Source organism: Bos indicus x Bos taurus, chromosome 2 (genome assembly GCF_003369695.1).
Source record: "Bos indicus x Bos taurus breed Angus x Brahman F1 hybrid chromosome 2, Bos_hybrid_MaternalHap_v2.0, whole genome shotgun sequence".
Lineage (NCBI taxonomy): Eukaryota > Metazoa > Chordata > Mammalia > Artiodactyla > Bovidae > Bos > Bos indicus x Bos taurus.
This window is the reverse complement of record NC_040077.1, coordinates 133,685,077-133,700,856: the sequence shown is the minus strand read 5'-3', so window position 1 is coordinate 133,700,856 and position 15,780 is coordinate 133,685,077. Positions and strand designations below refer to the sequence as shown.

The 15,780-nt window shown below is 58.6% G+C and overlaps 1 protein-coding gene across 3 annotated transcripts in view; it reads left to right on the top strand.

The window, feature by feature from the left end:
* Window positions 1-2,302: 2,302 nt before the first annotated feature.
* The window catches only part of PAX7 (paired box 7), a 107,083-nt gene continuing 93,605 nt past the window's right edge, over window positions 2,303-15,780 (top strand). The window contains exons 1-4 of one of the 3 annotated variants that reach the window (XM_027522152.1): window positions 2,303-3,074; window positions 5,589-5,824; window positions 6,391-6,517; window positions 8,106-8,240. In XM_027522152.1, coding sequence (XP_027377953.1) covers window positions 2,990-3,074; window positions 5,589-5,824; window positions 6,391-6,517; window positions 8,106-8,240 — 583 coding nt within the window. In that variant the 5' untranslated portion in view covers window positions 2,303-2,989. Of the gene's footprint in view, window positions 3,075-5,588; window positions 5,825-6,387; window positions 6,518-8,105; window positions 8,241-15,780 lie in introns of all 3 variants that reach the window. The other 2 variants (XM_027522151.1, XM_027522153.1) reach the window with 2 other exon arrangements.

Here is a 15,780-nt window from a genome sequence, read left to right as displayed (position 1 = left end):
AAGAGTTAGATGGCCCTGAGTGGGCCGCCTGGGGTTCCAACGTCCTTGGCAGCCACCAGTAGGGGCCCTGAAGTGCGCGGGAGACAGAGCTCAGCGCGCTCCAGAGGGCTTCTCACCCCAGGGGATCGACCAAATCCCACTCACACCTTCCTGATGGGTGCTTAGAGCTACGCTAGGACACGGAAGAGACGGCAGAGCCTAAACCCTGGCTCTGACCCTCACTTAGAAGCACACACAGAGTGGGCACACACCCACACACCCACCGCAGACCTACACACAGATGTGGACACAAACCTGTCCACACACAGACACACGGACCACACCATGGGTGGCCACACACGCAGAGGCGGGGAGGCTTAAATGCTTCCTCACCATGATGGAAAGTACTGATGGGCGCATGAATGGATGAACAATGCGTGTGTGTGTGTTACATAGGTATGTCTGTATGTATACCTGTGTGTGTATATGCAGCCACCTCAGGAGGTCAAGGCAGGCCAGACCCTCCAGCGAGATGAGATGGAAAAGGGACTGACTCAAGGCTGACTCATCGTCCCCAGACTCACACACTGCGGCATAAAATGCCACCTTCTCATCTCTCTTGGGGGCAAGCATCTACTCTCAGTGGGGCAGCATCTCCAGAAAGGAAAGGGTCACAGAAAACCTTGCAGGGCCCCTGTAACTCAGGCAGCCGGGCACCCTGGTTTCCTAAAGGGACTGGTGGGGGGGCCGGCTTTCCAATTTTAAAGCTATGTGGCCTTCCCCCCTCAATTCTGGGGCCCCGAGGGGGGCATGAGTGTAACAGCTTTTCAGCAGGCCCCCATTTCTAGAGGGTCTCCCCCACCCACCCACCCCCACCTCCGGCCGGAGGAGCCCCCAGTCCTGGAATAGAGGGGAGAGGAAGGAGACTGTCACAGGCTTAGAGGGGCAAAGGTCACAGGTGAGGCAAGGGGGAGGGGAGGGGGCGCACGGGGCCAGCCTGAGGAGGCTCCCAGGCCAGGCCCGGAGGGGGCTGACCCCAGCAAGGGGAGAGGGCGGGCAGGGGGCAGGCTAGGGGTGGGGGCGAGTTTGGGGGCTGGGTTTATTTTATTGTATCTGGCCTCCAGCGCTGGGCCGGAGACACTCTTTCTCGGGGGAGACAAAAGACCCGCAGTCGTGGCGTCCTGCCCCGCTGGGAGGGCGTTTCGCCCCCAGGACTCGGCATCCCCCTGGCAGAAGGGTCCGGTCACTCCGGCCCTGGGGAAGGTAGGGAGAGCGCAGAACAGCAGGACCTCTCTCCCACACTCAGTGATTAAATGGGGCTCCCTCCTCCCCACCAGCAGAGGACCTCGGGGCTGGGGTTCTCGGGGGGTACCCTCCTCCCCACGTCCCAGCCCTTTGGACCCCCAGATCCTGGGCACCTCCTTGCGGGTCGCCACAAGGCAGCGAAGTACCTGCTGGAGAGGGCTTCTGGGTGTGGCCTGAACAGGGGCAGGAGTTTAATCCTGGCTGGAGATGGGTGAGGGCTGGGGGGCCGGGAGGGGAGGGGAGGAGGGGGTGGGTCCCTAACACTGAGCATAGGGCTTTCCAAGCCCCAGACCCCGCCATCCTTCTGGGCTTCCCAGAGCTGCAGGAGGCCGGGCAAGAACAGGACACCGGGGCTCAGAGGCAGTTTGACAAAGTCATACCCCCACCCCCAGGTCACCTAGGCCTATTCCAGGTGGACCCCAATGGCAGAAATGTCAGAATGTGTGAGTGAGACCAGGGAGAAGACGTGAGATCCAGCTGGGCTCCGACTCTGGGAGGCTAGAGCTGAGGCGAGAATTCGAGGCAACCACCGACGGGAGGCAGGCATTCCCATGCAGCCGGACTGCAGAGCCGGGCTGTGGGCGACCGCGGGACTGTGGGCTCGGCCGACCCGGCCCATCCGTCAGGGGAAGACACCGGGACTGAAGGGCCCCCTCCCCTTCTCCCTCGCACCCCCCAGCCCCCACCACGCCCCCACCCTTTGCTCCCTCTGTTTTAACGCGCGGTTCAGACGCTCCCCCCAAAGCGAGGTGAGTCGAGGATTAAAAAACAGAGGGGAAAAAAAAAATAAATTCGTAGATTTCTTCTCGTTATTGGTCCTCGGCTGCCTTCCGCCCTGGCCCCCTGCCCTCCTCATGAATAAAAGAAAAGTCCGAATCCATCACGTCCCATTCGCCGCCGCCGCCGCCTCCCGCGCGCGCTACAACCAGCACTTCTGCGCAACTTACCCGGCGGATCGCTCTCCCCTCGCCTCCCCCCGACCCCGCCACCCCCTTGTCGCCCCTGCTTCGGCCCCCGCAACCCAAGAGGTTCCTTCTTCCCTCCCCAGATCTTCCGGGAGGGGGGCGGGAGTGTGAAAGCTGGCGTGTCCGCGAGGAGCGAGTGTGGTCGGAGAAAGAAGGCGTGGAGAAGAGCAGGAGAGGAGAGGGCGGGGGAGCGAGAGGATAAATATATAAATAAATACGGAAACAGGAATCCAGTCCGCAGCCGCTCGGCTCAGAAACTTTGGCCCGCAGCGCGGGAGCGCGGCCCTCGCCAGTCCGAGGCTGGGGGCCCGGACTCCGGCCCCGATCCCCCCCGCCACCCCCGCCAGCCTCGTTCGGCGTCCAGGCCGCGGGCCCCGCTGCTGCCCCGCGCATCCGCCCGCACAACTTCTGGCCGAGCGGGGCGGGCAGAGGAGGCCTCGGGGTGGCTGTGTTTGTTTGTTTGAACTTCCTCGTCGCCACCTCCCCTCTTTCCCCAGCCTCCCGACCTCCGCCCCCCAACCTCACCCCCACCCCGCCCTCCCCAGCTTCTGGACGCGAGCGGCTGCTGCCGGGGGTGGGGGGTGGGGAGTGTTTGCCGAGGGGAGGGGGAGGAGGTTTAAAAAAAAAAAAAAAAAGACGAAGAAGAAGAAGAGGAAAGAAAGAGATCGCGGCAGGGGGAAGGGGAGCGGACGGAAAGCGGTTTTCGCCGACTCGGGACCCGCCGCCGGCGTGCGCGAAGAATGGCGGCGCTCCCCGGCACGGTACCCAGGATGGTGCGGCCGGCTCCCGGGCAGAACTACCCTCGCACGGGGTTTCCCCTGGAAGGTAAGAGCGCCCGGGGTGGCCTCCCTCCTCCGCCGGGGCCTCCGAGTCCTCGGGGAGGTGGCAATCTTCGCGGGGTGGCGGCGGCGCCAGCAAGGGAGCAGCCGGGGGGTTCCCTTCGCTTTTGAGTCCGAGTCCCGGCGCCCGACCCAGGAAGTTTCTGGGGACCCACACTCGTCCGTCTCCGCGTGGGTTTCACCGACCAGCGGCCCCAGCGTCACGGGTCCTGGGTTGCGGCCTTTCCCCGCCGGGCTGAACTCCGAGTCGATCTCGACTCCTAGTCAATTTCAAGTCCTAGTGGATCTCAACTCATTCCACTATTTTCAGATACTTTCCACCTAATACTTTCTCGGCTCCCCTGTGTCCTGCCAGCTACGGGGCTTTCTACTCTTGTTTTGAATTGTTCTTTTCACCCTGGGATGGTTTAACAATCCCTTTTATTTCGAAATACCAAGAGTGTGTGATGTTTTATATCTCTTAACTAGGACCTCGCCTTCGAGCCTGGAAACAAACTAATGTGAAATAATAAACAGTAACGGTTTCCGCCCCCCGGAAACTTTCCACTCGGGCTTCCGAACTCTAGAAATCCCTCGGGAGAGACCTCAAGACGGCGAGAGGGCATGGAAATGCCCAGACAAGGGGAGAGTGTTAGTTTTCTAAGGTCTCCTCCCTAAACATCCAGCACCGGGGATGAGCCGAAGGGACTGGCGGGGGTGAACCGGTTCTTGGCTCCAGCAAGGGCTGGAGCGCACCAAGACCCTTTCCTGCGTTCTTGTTTTGTTTTCTTTTTAAACTAATATTAGGCCTTCGACCTGTCAACTGAGGGATCCCTTGGCTTCTGGGGGTAGGTAGCCCAGGATGTCAGACGTGGTTAGAGATAGGTGCGACTTTTATTTTTTAATTACTCTTCTTATGATTGTATGAGCCACTTGTGTGCGAGGAGGGGAAACAAGGCAAGGAGGGGAAGGACGGGCAGGCAGCCTGCGATCCGGGGAGGGGGGTGTCCCTCCGGCAGCTAGACGGCGCGGGCCCCGGAATTAGACCGCGGCGATGAGAGCGGCTCCGTGATCAAGTGCGCGCGAGCAGCCACGCAGGCGGGAGAGCGCGCCGGCCCGGGGATTTGTCGCAGCGCTCTCTTGTAGCGAACGCAAGTAAAACAGGCGGCCGCGGCCGCGCAGCGGATTAGGACAATATTTGCCCAACATGACGGAGAATACTGAGGAGAGCCGAGTGCCGGTCGCTAAAGAGGCTCTTGAATATAAAGTTGGGCGCTCGAGAGCTCTTCAGCGCAAATGGCATATCCCGCCACGGAGACCGAGTGACTCTGACTTGGCGACGCACGATTTCTGATTAAATCCTAGGGTGGCTTCAGGCACCCACTTTTCCGTGGGGCGGGGGTGGGGGGGGGGACGGCAGAGCGAGGGGAGGAGGCGGTAGGAACAGCTCAGCTACCGAGCCTCTGCTCGCCTCCTTTCTTGCAATTACACTGTCAGCTCCCTCCACTCCCAGGGCTGTGAAATCGTTCTAATCTACCAGATCTCCGCAGCCGCCGAGTCCCCAAATTGGGGGGATCGAGGCTGGATTAGTGCACCGGGTGTCCCCCCCACCCCCAACCTTCTGGGAAGAAATTGTGTGGACTCTGCATTAAAGCTTCCTCCGCGTGCTCCCCTCCCCGGCTCACACGGCGAAGGGCTTCTGTCTTCCTGGTTCCCAGAAGGGACTCTGGCCCATCTGTGCACCGGCCTCTTCGAAGCTGCAGGGACAGTTCACGGGTGTCTGAGGCCGAATGAGTATTTGATTTAGGAGCTTGCTGACAGTGGAGCAGATCACCCCCAAATCATCCCCAAACGAAATCTGAACTTCGAGAGAGGTTGGAAGGAAGGGGAGTCCCTCGAGGGGCAGCCAGGAGCCCCCGGGGGCAGCAGCCAACAGCTTTCTGTGGCCGGTCCCTCTGCTGTGCCTCGACCATCCAGTTATGGGTAGGACAGTTCTGCTGCACAAGCCAGAGCTGTAAATACTAGTAATCAACCAGCCTTTCCAGGGCCAATATCAAATGGATCAGACTTGACCACTTAGAGCATGGAACCGACCAGATGGGCCCCATCTCACCGGTTATCAGCGTCTCTAGAAGGCAAGCAGACCCTCCGCCCAAGCTGCCAGTCCACAGAGCCATCAGTTCGAGTACCCAGGCTCCACCGGTCTCTAGGCTGTCCCCTCTGCGTCTCTCCCTCCCCTTCTCAGACACAGATCCCCCAGGTGTATCCTCATCTTCCGTAGTGTGGCAGGACTCTGGCAGCCAGCCCTGACCACTCTCCCCATCCCTGCTGGGCCTTCCCTTGGCTTCATGGCAGCTTTCCCCCGGACATCTGAACTGCCGCAGCTCCAAATGTGGGGGACGGAGATCTGTTTGCAGGGGTCTTGGAGCTCAAACAAAACTGAAGTCCAAAGGGCGGTACTCAGTATCCCCATCCTCACCCCATGTCTCTCTTTTTCCTCATCTCCCCCTTCCCTCTCCAGTGTCCACCCCGCTTGGCCAAGGCCGGGTTAATCAGCTGGGTGGGGTCTTCATCAACGGGCGACCCCTGCCTAACCACATCCGCCACAAGATCGTGGAGATGGCCCACCATGGCATCCGGCCCTGCGTCATCTCTCGCCAGCTGCGGGTCTCCCACGGCTGCGTCTCCAAGATCCTCTGCCGCTACCAGGAGACCGGGTCCATCCGGCCTGGGGCTATCGGCGGCAGCAAGCCCAGAGTGAGTGTCTTTGCCGCAGAGCTGACAGCCAGCCTTCCCGTGGCTGGGGGTCCTGGCTGGAGCCCGGCTCTCCCCTGTGCCATCCCGTAGCAGTAGGGAGTCAGTCTACATGCTACCTATGGGCAGTACAGTGGAAGAAGGTCCCCACGCCCAGACCTCCTCCATTATTTGAATTTCTCAAAGATGGGGATAACTGGGGGTCCAGATTTCCCAAAAGGCCAGTGAGTCATTCCTGTGTTGTCCCTACATCTGCCCAGAACCCCGTTGCCATCCCAAATGAGGGAAATCTTCCTTCAGTCTTGCCTGGAATAGTGGTGGCGGAGAAGGGGGTCCTAATTAGGTTTCTAGTTTATTACCTATCCTATTCTACATTCCCCAACCCCAGCAGCCTTCCTGGGAGCCAGGAACAGGTTTCTGGAAAGGATGAAGCCAATCTCAGAATGGAGGCATGGTGACCAGAGCCATCAGCCTGGCCCTGGGGCTCCTGGGAGGTTGATATTAAAAGTGTCTCCCTCCCCCCACCCCATCTTTCCACTCCGACTCTCCCACCTCCACCTCTGAAGCAGGTGGCGACTCCGGACGTGGAGAAAAAGATCGAGGAGTACAAGAGGGAAAACCCGGGCATGTTTAGCTGGGAGATCCGAGACCGACTGCTGAAGGACGGGCACTGCGACCGCAGCACCGTGCCCTCAGGTGAGAAGGCAGCTGAGCCCGCAGAGCGCACCCAGTCCCCACCCTGTGTGTTCTTTCTCCAAGTCACCAGGGCCAGTGCTCGGCCGTGTGAGGCTGGCACTGAGGGGCAGAGGAGGTGATGGAAGCCAGGGAACTTGGAGAACAGCTGGGAGAAAAAGAGCCAGAGCGCAAAGGAGGCAGGGCACAGGAGGGAGTTAAAACCGAAAGGAAGATGGGAGCAGGGAAGAAGGGAGGAAAAGAAGTTAGGAAAGGAGAGAGGAGCAGAAGGAAGGAAGGGAGGAAGGACGGGAGGGGGGAGGAAGGAGTTGAGCAGAAAGTTATGAAGTTGGATAACAAGGGACATTCCCTTGGCGCCTTCGCAGAGAGTGGCCTACAGGGCTGAGTCCATCCTAGAAGGGTCGGTCACAAGCTCCCTGGACTTCTTTCTCCGAGTCACCATTTCTGTGCTATTGCTGACCCCAGCCACCAGTGGGTCCCAAGTGTGGAGGCCCTGGATTTTGCTGCCTGTGGGTGGGAAGGTGCCCCCAGGGGTATATGTGTGTGTACCTGAGCATTCAGGGGTGTTGTGTGTGTGTACCTGAGCATTCAGGGGTGTGTGTGTGTACCTGAGCATTCAGGGGTGTGTGTGTGTGTGTGTACCTGAGCATTCAGGGGGGGGTGTGTGTGTGTGTACCTGAGCATTCAGGGGTGTGTGTGTGTGTCTGTGTACCTGAGCATTCAGGGGTGTGTGTGTGTGTGTACCTGAGCATTCAGGGGTGTGTGTGTGTGTGTGTACCTGAGCATTCAGGGGTGTGTGTGTGTACCTGAGCATTCAGGGGTGTGTGTGTGTGTACCTGAGCATTCAGGGGTGTGTGTGTGTGTACCTGAGCATTCAGAGGTGTGTGTGTGTGTGTGTGTACCTGAGCATTCAGGGGTGTGTGTGTGTGTGTACCTGAGCATTCAGGGGTGTGTGTGTGTGTACCTGAGCATTCAGGCATACCACTGGGATGCACATCTGAGTGTGGGGAGCAGCGAGCGAGCTGGAAGGGCTCCAGGGAGGTCCTGGAGGGTGGGTATGAGTGTGTCTAGGGGAAGGTAGGCTACCCACTCCAGTGTTCTCAGGCTTTCCTGGTGGCTCAGCTGGTAAAGAATCCACCTGCCATGCGGGAGAGCGTGGTTCTCCCTGGGTTGGGAAGATCCCCTGGAGAAGGGCAAGGCTCCCCACTCCAGTATCCTGTACTGGAGACTTCCGTGGAGTCCACGGGATCGCACAGGGTCAGACATGCCTGAGCGACTCTCACTGACCGACTGACTGAGGGTATGTGATAGTGCAAAGTCCAGGCGTGCACAGGCAGGGCAGGGTGGCACTTAGGGGGGGGCCTCTGTCGCAGCCTTGGGGGGCCCGGCCCGGTGAGTCTCCACGTGGGTGACCATACCTGTGCCTCCCAACAAGTGTAGGTGTTTACCTGCGACAGGGCTGGGGTGGGTGTGAGTCCCCTGAGTGTGTTTAGGGGGGAAACGCGCTTCCTGACTTCTCCCAGCGCCCCAGGCGGCCGGCCTCCGCGGCCCCAACGACTTATACCCGCTCTTTTGCCTTTGAATTTCTGAGGTTTAGTGAGTTCGATTAGCCGAGTGCTCAGAATCAAGTTCGGGAAGAAGGAGGAGGAGGACGAAGCGGACAAGAAGGAGGAGGACGGCGAGAAGAAAGCCAAGCACAGCATCGACGGCATCCTGGGCGACAAAGGTAGGGGGCCGCCCGGGGCCGGGAACGCCCGAGCCCGCGGGGCTCCTCGTGCGCCAGCGTGCGGGCCAGTGGCGGCGCCGTCCCACCGGACCGGCGGGCGGAACGAGAGCCTGTCGGGGTGTGCGGGGAGCGCCCCCTCGGTGCGCCCGGCAGCGGCTCCCGCGACGCCGTTGCGCGGCAGAGCGGGGTCCAGCCGTCCCCGGGGACCCCGGCAGCACGTGGGGGCTCCGGGGGCCGCGAACCTCGCACCCTGACGCGCCCCCTCCAGCCGAGGGCTCCGGGCCGTGCGTCCTCCGGGGCCGGCGTTTTGGCTGGTTGTCCCGGTGTCGATCTATTATTTATAGGAAACTTGGGCAAAGGGGCGGGGGGCGAAGAAGGAGGAGCCGGCCCGCGGCTCCCTAAATGAATTTGTTAACCAGACCCGCACACGCTCTTTAAATGGTCCCTTGAAACCCCGCCTGACAGTTGACTGACCGCTGCAATCAATAAAAATTAGCGCGGGCCGCGTGGGCCGCCGCCTCACTCTCCGACCCGCGACGCCAGGGCCGCACAGACAGCGCGGAGGCAGAAGCGTACATTTTTAAGGCGCTTTCCTCTCGGGCACGCGCCGGTGGGCCCAGGGGTGGAGGCCAGGTTCCCAGATGCCCGGGGTCGGGGCGGGGGGTCCCCGTGGGAGGGAGAGTTTCGGGCTCCACCACGCCCTCTCCCCGCTTTTAGCGGGGCTGTATTTTGGAGGTGAGCTAGGGACGGCATTTCTCTTTCAAGCGCCTGCACGCCCAGGAAAGGGGGTGTGCTTTTGTTTACTGACGGGTTATTTTCAGGGGAAAGGAAAGTCGTTCCCCATCACCACTGCCTCCCTAGGTCTCTTTGAGACTTGGTCAGTGTGCTTCGGGGGTGGCGGTGGGGGTAGGGAGGGCGTGGAAAAAGAAAGAAAAACGTAAGACCCAAAGTCACAAAGATGGACCGGGGAAAGAAGCTAAACCCCCAGACACACAACGCAGGGAGGCAGCAGGCAAACCTCTAAATAACCTCTAAAAAAAAAAAAAGTGGCTTTGGAAAAAGTTGGGGAGGAGTGTCTTGAACCCCGAAACTTGTTCAAGCGCACAGTTCTGTTTGAGTTTCCTTCCAAGGGGTTACTGAGGTTGTCCTCTCCTCGCCTCCCTGGAACTTCTACCGGGGTCTCCCTCTGGTTTTCAGTAGTCTCTCCCAACCTTGAAGATGAACTTCACAGACAAAGCCCCGCTTCCAAAGACAAGTCCCAGCGAGGCCCAGCCCCCACAGGCCTGGTCTAAGAGGGGAGGGGGGAGCAGGGGCAGCCCAGTGTGAGAGCAGGCTGGGGCTGGGGAAGGGGCGGGCTATTGACATTCAGGGCCCCTAGTAGAGCCCAGTCCCACCGGGACAAAAGGGCAGGAAAGAAAGGGAACGGGCTGTGCCCGGCACCCCGCTGTGCCGGGCCTGCGGAGGGCCTGGGGTCTGCGGAGGGGCGGGGGCGGGCGCTGCCTGCCAAGCAGCCCCTGGCTGGGAGGAGGCAGCCCGGGACCCCTGCGTGGGGACCCACTCCATGTTTCAGTTTGGAATAAAAAGGGCTTAGTTGGACTTCCTTTGTGGGGGGCTGGGAGGGGACAGAGAACTCGAATAATCTTTCCTGGCCAAATACAGCACTGCAGATGGATCTTCTGAGAGGTACCCTGGGAGGAAAGAGGAGGCACGGTTTTGTTCGGAGAGACTTTTAGGTGTATATGTGTGTGTGCAGCAGGGGAATGTCCAGTTCAGTCTGTGAGGAAGCACAACAGATACATTTCTCCTGAAACCGAAGAGAAAGGAAGGAAGAGGGTAGCAAGTCCGCTCTGACGATGCCTTTGGCTCAAAGGAATCCAGGGGTTCTAGTGCTGACCTGGCTTACAGAACCAGCGGACAAGCAGTTTCGCTGGACAGAGGTTTTCCCTGAATGGAACCGGAAAGCTCCAGGTCCCCGAGGGTTTCAGGAGGAGGCTGGCAGTTGCAGAGTCCTAGAGCTCTGGGAGTCTAGGAGTGGAGTTGCAGAAATGAAACGAAAGTGGTGGGCCTGGCATCCAGCAGGCTGTGTGGTTTTGGAGCGACAGTGGGCGTGCGGCGCGCGGTGGCTGGGAGCTGGATGGCTGTGAAAGTGCCTGTGTCTCAGGGTGGCTGTCTGCCCACCGGACTTTGGAATGGAATCGTGGGATTCTGCGTGGATGTGTGGTGCGATCGCAGACGGGCGGAATGGATGATGTGAGAGTGGGGAAGACGGAGCTGTCTTTCCATCTGTGGACAAAGGGTGTCTATCAGCTCTGGATTCGAGTACCTTGGCCAGGGACTGGCATCCTGCTGAACCACCCAGTTGGAAACTCTCATCTCTCTCCCAGGCCCCAGGTGTCAGTTTCATGGCCAAGTTAAAGGTGAAAAGACCTCCCAACCTCCACCCAAGTGGGCCAGGTGGGGAGAGGCAGAGATCCCCTTGGGCAGAGCAGGGGGAGGGGTGCACACCCACAAACTTTGTTTTGGCTTCTTGCTCTTGACAAATGCTTTCTCCGGGGGTTGCCCCTCTCATGGCGGGGAGTCGCCCAAGAAGGGGTTTAAGAGCTCTCCTCTTTAAGCACTAAAGAGAGATCCCTCCCTGAGTCCGTTTTTTCCTATCGTCCGCTTGGCATTTAATAATGTTAAGACTTATTAGAGCTGGTAATGAAAACTGGGACTGCTGAATAGGAAACTGTGTTGGAGAGGGGTGTAATAGCTTCCAGGCATGGTAAGAAACTATTTATCCGCAATCAGTCCTCACTCTCAGAGTTTGAAGCACAAACGTTAAGTTGAAGGGTTTTAAAGCAGATTAAATTGAGCTTTTATTTCTGTGCACTTTCATCTCTGAACAGCTCACTCCTGCTCCCCTTGGGCTGATATTCATGAGGCTGTTCATATTTTTTTTTTTTTTTTTTTTTTGCTCTTATCCTTGTTAAGACTGAGTTATTAGGATTGTTGGTTGTGAGAATTCTCAGACCACTGTGGATAGGGGCTCCGGCCACACTCAGCACACCTGGAAAGGTTCCTTGCCCTCAGCCACTTGGCCTCTCTCCTCCTCACCCCTTCGAGGAGAATCAGGGCAGACCCAGGCAGGGACCGCCTGGAAAAGGATTTGAGGAGGGACAGGGAAAGAAAAAGATTTTCCCAACCTGAGTCCAGGGAGATGCTGGTGGGAAATTTGATAGGGGTTTGCAGAGTCAAACCGTCCTCCTGTGAGAGCCGAGGGGGTGGGTGTGAAGACATTATTTACAACAAGAATGACCACAGTACTAATCAGTAGGAGGCCTCTTGCATCTGACAAGTTTAGGCTGAAACTGACCAGATCAGACCACGCGGTTGGTCTCTAGGGTGGAAAGCCCAGCTGGGTCACAATTAATGTGAAATAAGGGGGAAAAGTCACAAGATTAAAAAGAAGAGTGTGCATTCTCCTGCGGAGAGGGGGCGAAGTCCATCTGAGAATCTGTTGACATCTGAAGTGGGGGGCCAAGGGTGTGTGTGAGAGGCAGATTTGTATTTCTTTGCGTTCTTCCTTAATTCATTTTTAAAGCAGCAGACTTACAGGTGTGGAGTGAGAAATGACGGAGAAGGACGGGGAAGGAGGGGAGAGCCCGAAGTCTCGGTTTTAGACACTTGTAAAAGGAGGTGGGAAACAATTTAATTTGGCAGCAGCGATAGCTGCTAATGCGGTTTTCGGTCGTTTGCTACACCGGAGGAAGCTGTTTTGATTGTGTGTACAAGGACCTGCCAAATTTAATTAGGCTCCGGGGGAGCGAATGAATAGCGGGAGGGGGGCAGGGCTCCCCTCAGCCCACACCGTTTTTTCGGCTTCACACCTGGAAGGGGCATTGTTTACTGGATAAGCGAGAAGGGGAAAGGGGAGGGAGGGGCCCCCAGGGAGAGGGGCCCTTGGAAGAGCGAGCGAGGGAGGGGTCGAAGAGAGTCCATTTATCAAGAAACAATCTGCATTGATTTAAACCAACAAGTTCCCTCCTCTGTAAATGTGTGTTTAGAGAAAGGTAATTGACACTCCACCAAATCAAAGGATTACCCCGGGTTGGCAATCTAATCAAACAGAGTCCAGGCGGGATTTGAGGCTGTTCAGAGTGGGATCAGCTTCGCATAATGGGGGCTCGGAGGAAGATGGGAGGGTGTCAGGCAATTCCCCGGCTTTAGGCAGCGCTCGGCGGTGGATATTCAGTGAGACCGGAGGGGGAGAGGGAGGGGGCGAGGGCTGTGCCGCGCCGGGGCGCTGGGGGGATGGGGGGGGAGCGGAGAGGGGGCGCGCGGGGCGAGGGGGGATCTACCCCGGCGGAGGGGGCCCCGGGCGAGGGGCGAACCCACACTGGGATGACAAGACTCCCCCTGTCTTTGCTCTACTCCCCCCAACCGAAGACGAGAGAGGGGCGGAGGGAGCTGGGACTAACGAAGAACAACAGCGAGATAGCTATTACAAAGGCGAACCCTGGCGCGCGCGCTCGCAGCCCCGGAACCCACGGTAAACAAACAGAGTCGGCCAACTGTTTGCCAGATAAACTCGTGCCTAAATCGAGTGTGACGGGCAAAGAGAGAAGAGACAGAAGGAGATAAGGTTGGAGGGGGAATGAACGAACATAATCTAATAGAAGACATTTAGAAAACAAACTTGAAACAAGCGAGAACAGGCGAGCGGAGGGTAATTACCCGCCCCAGAGAGCGAGGGACGCCTTCGGAGGGCTGCGGGTGGGGTCTCGGAGACGCTAGCCGCCGAGAGCCGCGCGCTGCGGAGGAGGGAGGCCTTCGGGACTCCGCAGGGAACCAGGAGAAGGTCCCCCGGGCGCGCCAAGGAAGGGGCTCGGCTCCCAGACTGAGGCTCCCGCGCCGCCCCCCCGTCTCTGAACGCGTTTCGGAGCAGGTTGGGATCCCCCGCTGCGAGGGCACGCGGGTTTTCTGTTCACCCCCGGGCGCGCACCGCCACGCACCGGCTGTTTCCAGGCGTTTGTACCTAAAAGACTTGGTGTGCACGGCACAGCCGTTAAAGGAATTAGATATTTACCAGTTTGAAATAAGCCTGGCTAAGAAGAAGAGAGAAGAGAGAGACATTGAAAAGATGAGGCTGGGGGAAGACTTCAAACGAATTCATCATTTGGAATGGTGGAGAGGAGATTTACCAGACAGTATTGGGAAGTTATTTAGATATTAATAACACATTTTCCTGAGGCGCGACCACGGCGGCCATCTGCGCTGTTCTCCGAGCTATTTGGCTGGGTGAAATATGGGCGTCTCAAATGTTGGGAAGAGATAACGCAATCAGGCTAACCCTGGTCCTAAGACGGCATCGCAGCGTTAAACCCGGATTAACCTCCCCCCTCCCACCCCCGCGGCCCCCTCCCCTTTCACAGCTTTCCAAATTTTTCAGTGGAATTTACATGGAAGGATTTAAAAGCACATATAACAGTAGCCTTAAAGCAGTAAGGTGATTATTTGGGCTTTTTTTTTTTTTTTTAAAGGACTTCTTTCTGAAAATGATAGTTGTCACACACTACATTTTATATAAATAATATTATTTACAAACATACATACTTTTATATAGGGAGAGAGCACTGAGCAAATGAGATTGCCTATTTGGCGTTTCTATTTACCATCATCAGCAAAGTTGATGAAGCTTCATTCCTTATGGGGACTAAGGACATAAACATGAAATGCACAGGGTCCCGGGCTCTGGCCCTGGGACAAGCAGAGTCCAAAGCCAGAGAGAGCTCACACCACATAGACGGTCCCTGGTGAGGGGAAGCCTTCCTGCTATAAAGAGGGACATAGAAGAGACACCCCAAAGGGGACGTTCTCCAGGGACTTTGGGGCCTCGAAGGCCATGACTAAGAGGGGCACATTCCAGAAATTCCATAAAAATAGTTCCTCTCCCACTCCAGACTAAGGAGGTAATTAGGAAACCCAGTTGGGGTTGGGGGTAAGAGGGATTGGAAGGTTGGGACAATCCCCCCTCCCTTCTCAGTTTTTGCTGTCGCGGGCCTTTCTGCTTCTTTCCACCACCACCACCACCCCCCCTTCCCCCAGCTCTGGCTGAAAGAGGAAAGGTGGAAATGGGGTCAGCGCTTTCTGACCCGCTCCGGAGCGATTGGCCCCGGCTGGGGTCGGGTAGGGGGAGGGAGGGAACGCGCCTTCCCAAATCGAATCAAGGCAGAACGGTGACCTAAGGGGGAAACTTCCCCATTAGTAGATGGATCTCTCCAGAACTTCAAACAAAGTGGGGGGAAGGGAGAGGCGAGGCAGGGGGGCAGTCCGGAGAGCGCGCAGGGGGGACTAGGAGCTAGCCAAGGGGAGGGGCCTGCAAGAGGAAGAGAAGGGGTCGAGGGCAAAGGGGAGGTGGGGGCCAAAGGAAGGGGTGTAGGGAAGGGGGCGCCAGGGGTGGGGGCTGCACTTGAATCTTCAGCCCCCGGGGAGCGGTGAGGCGTCTCTGACCACAGCAGCGAGGGAGCTATGAGGGGAAGTTGCGTACACCCCAAGTCTTGCTCCCCAGAGGCCCCGAGGGCATTCCAGGGCGCCTTGGGCTGCTCTCTTGGGCAACTGAGTGAGCGCGGGTTGCCAGGGGCTGGGGATGAATTGGTTCAACTTCCTTGGGGCTGCGGGTCAGCCCGTGGACATTTCCAAGATGCGGTCGCCCAGGGCTTCGGGGTGTGCTGGGCCCGAGCCCGGGTCGAGAGGAAAGGAGGAATGAGTAGAGACCCGGGAGACCCAGAGCCACGGAAGGGCGGGGGGACGAAAGACAGTCTGGAAAAGGGTGGAAAGCGTCGGAACAGAGAGCGCGCGAGAGAAAAATTCAGAGAAAGACCAGCGCGGGAGGAGAGAACCTTGCTTAGAGCGTTCGTGCAGGGCGAGGGAGGCGCGCAGCAGCAGGACGAAAGACAAAGAGGCGCCTAGGCACCAAAAGGCGGGCCTGGGCCGGGCGGATCAGGAGGGACCGCGGGGCCCGGAGACAGCCCGCGGGCGAGCGCGGGCTGCGAGGGCGAGCGCGCAGGGCCGGGCGGCGGCGGGAGGCGGGCGAGCCGCTGCCGTCCTTTTGATCCTCCGCGGCCTGCCCTTATCAGAAGAGCTTTCGGTGACACTGGCACAAAGGCAGTTCATCATATTACAGCGCAGCCCGGCGGCTCGCTGAGATCCCGCCGCTTAATTAGAGGCGAGCAAGTCGGGCCGGCGGGGCGGGCGGGAGGCCGACCCGGGTGCTGGAAAGAGGCCGGCCCGCAAGCCTGGCCCCTCCGGGACTCGCCCCGAGCGAGAGGGGGCGAAGAACCCTTCCTTGGAGCGTTGCTAGAGAAACGTCCCAGTCCGGGCTGCGCAGCCCGGAGACGGAGGCGCACCGCCTTCCGGTTTTCAGCAGCCGCCCCTTCGAAATTCCCAGCTTGGAGAGGAGATGGCGTCCAGGCCATCATCTCCACTCGCAGCTTCGGACGCGCAGACTGGAGGGTGAGCAGAGTGAGTTACAGAACTGCACGAGCTGCCGGCTTCGCGC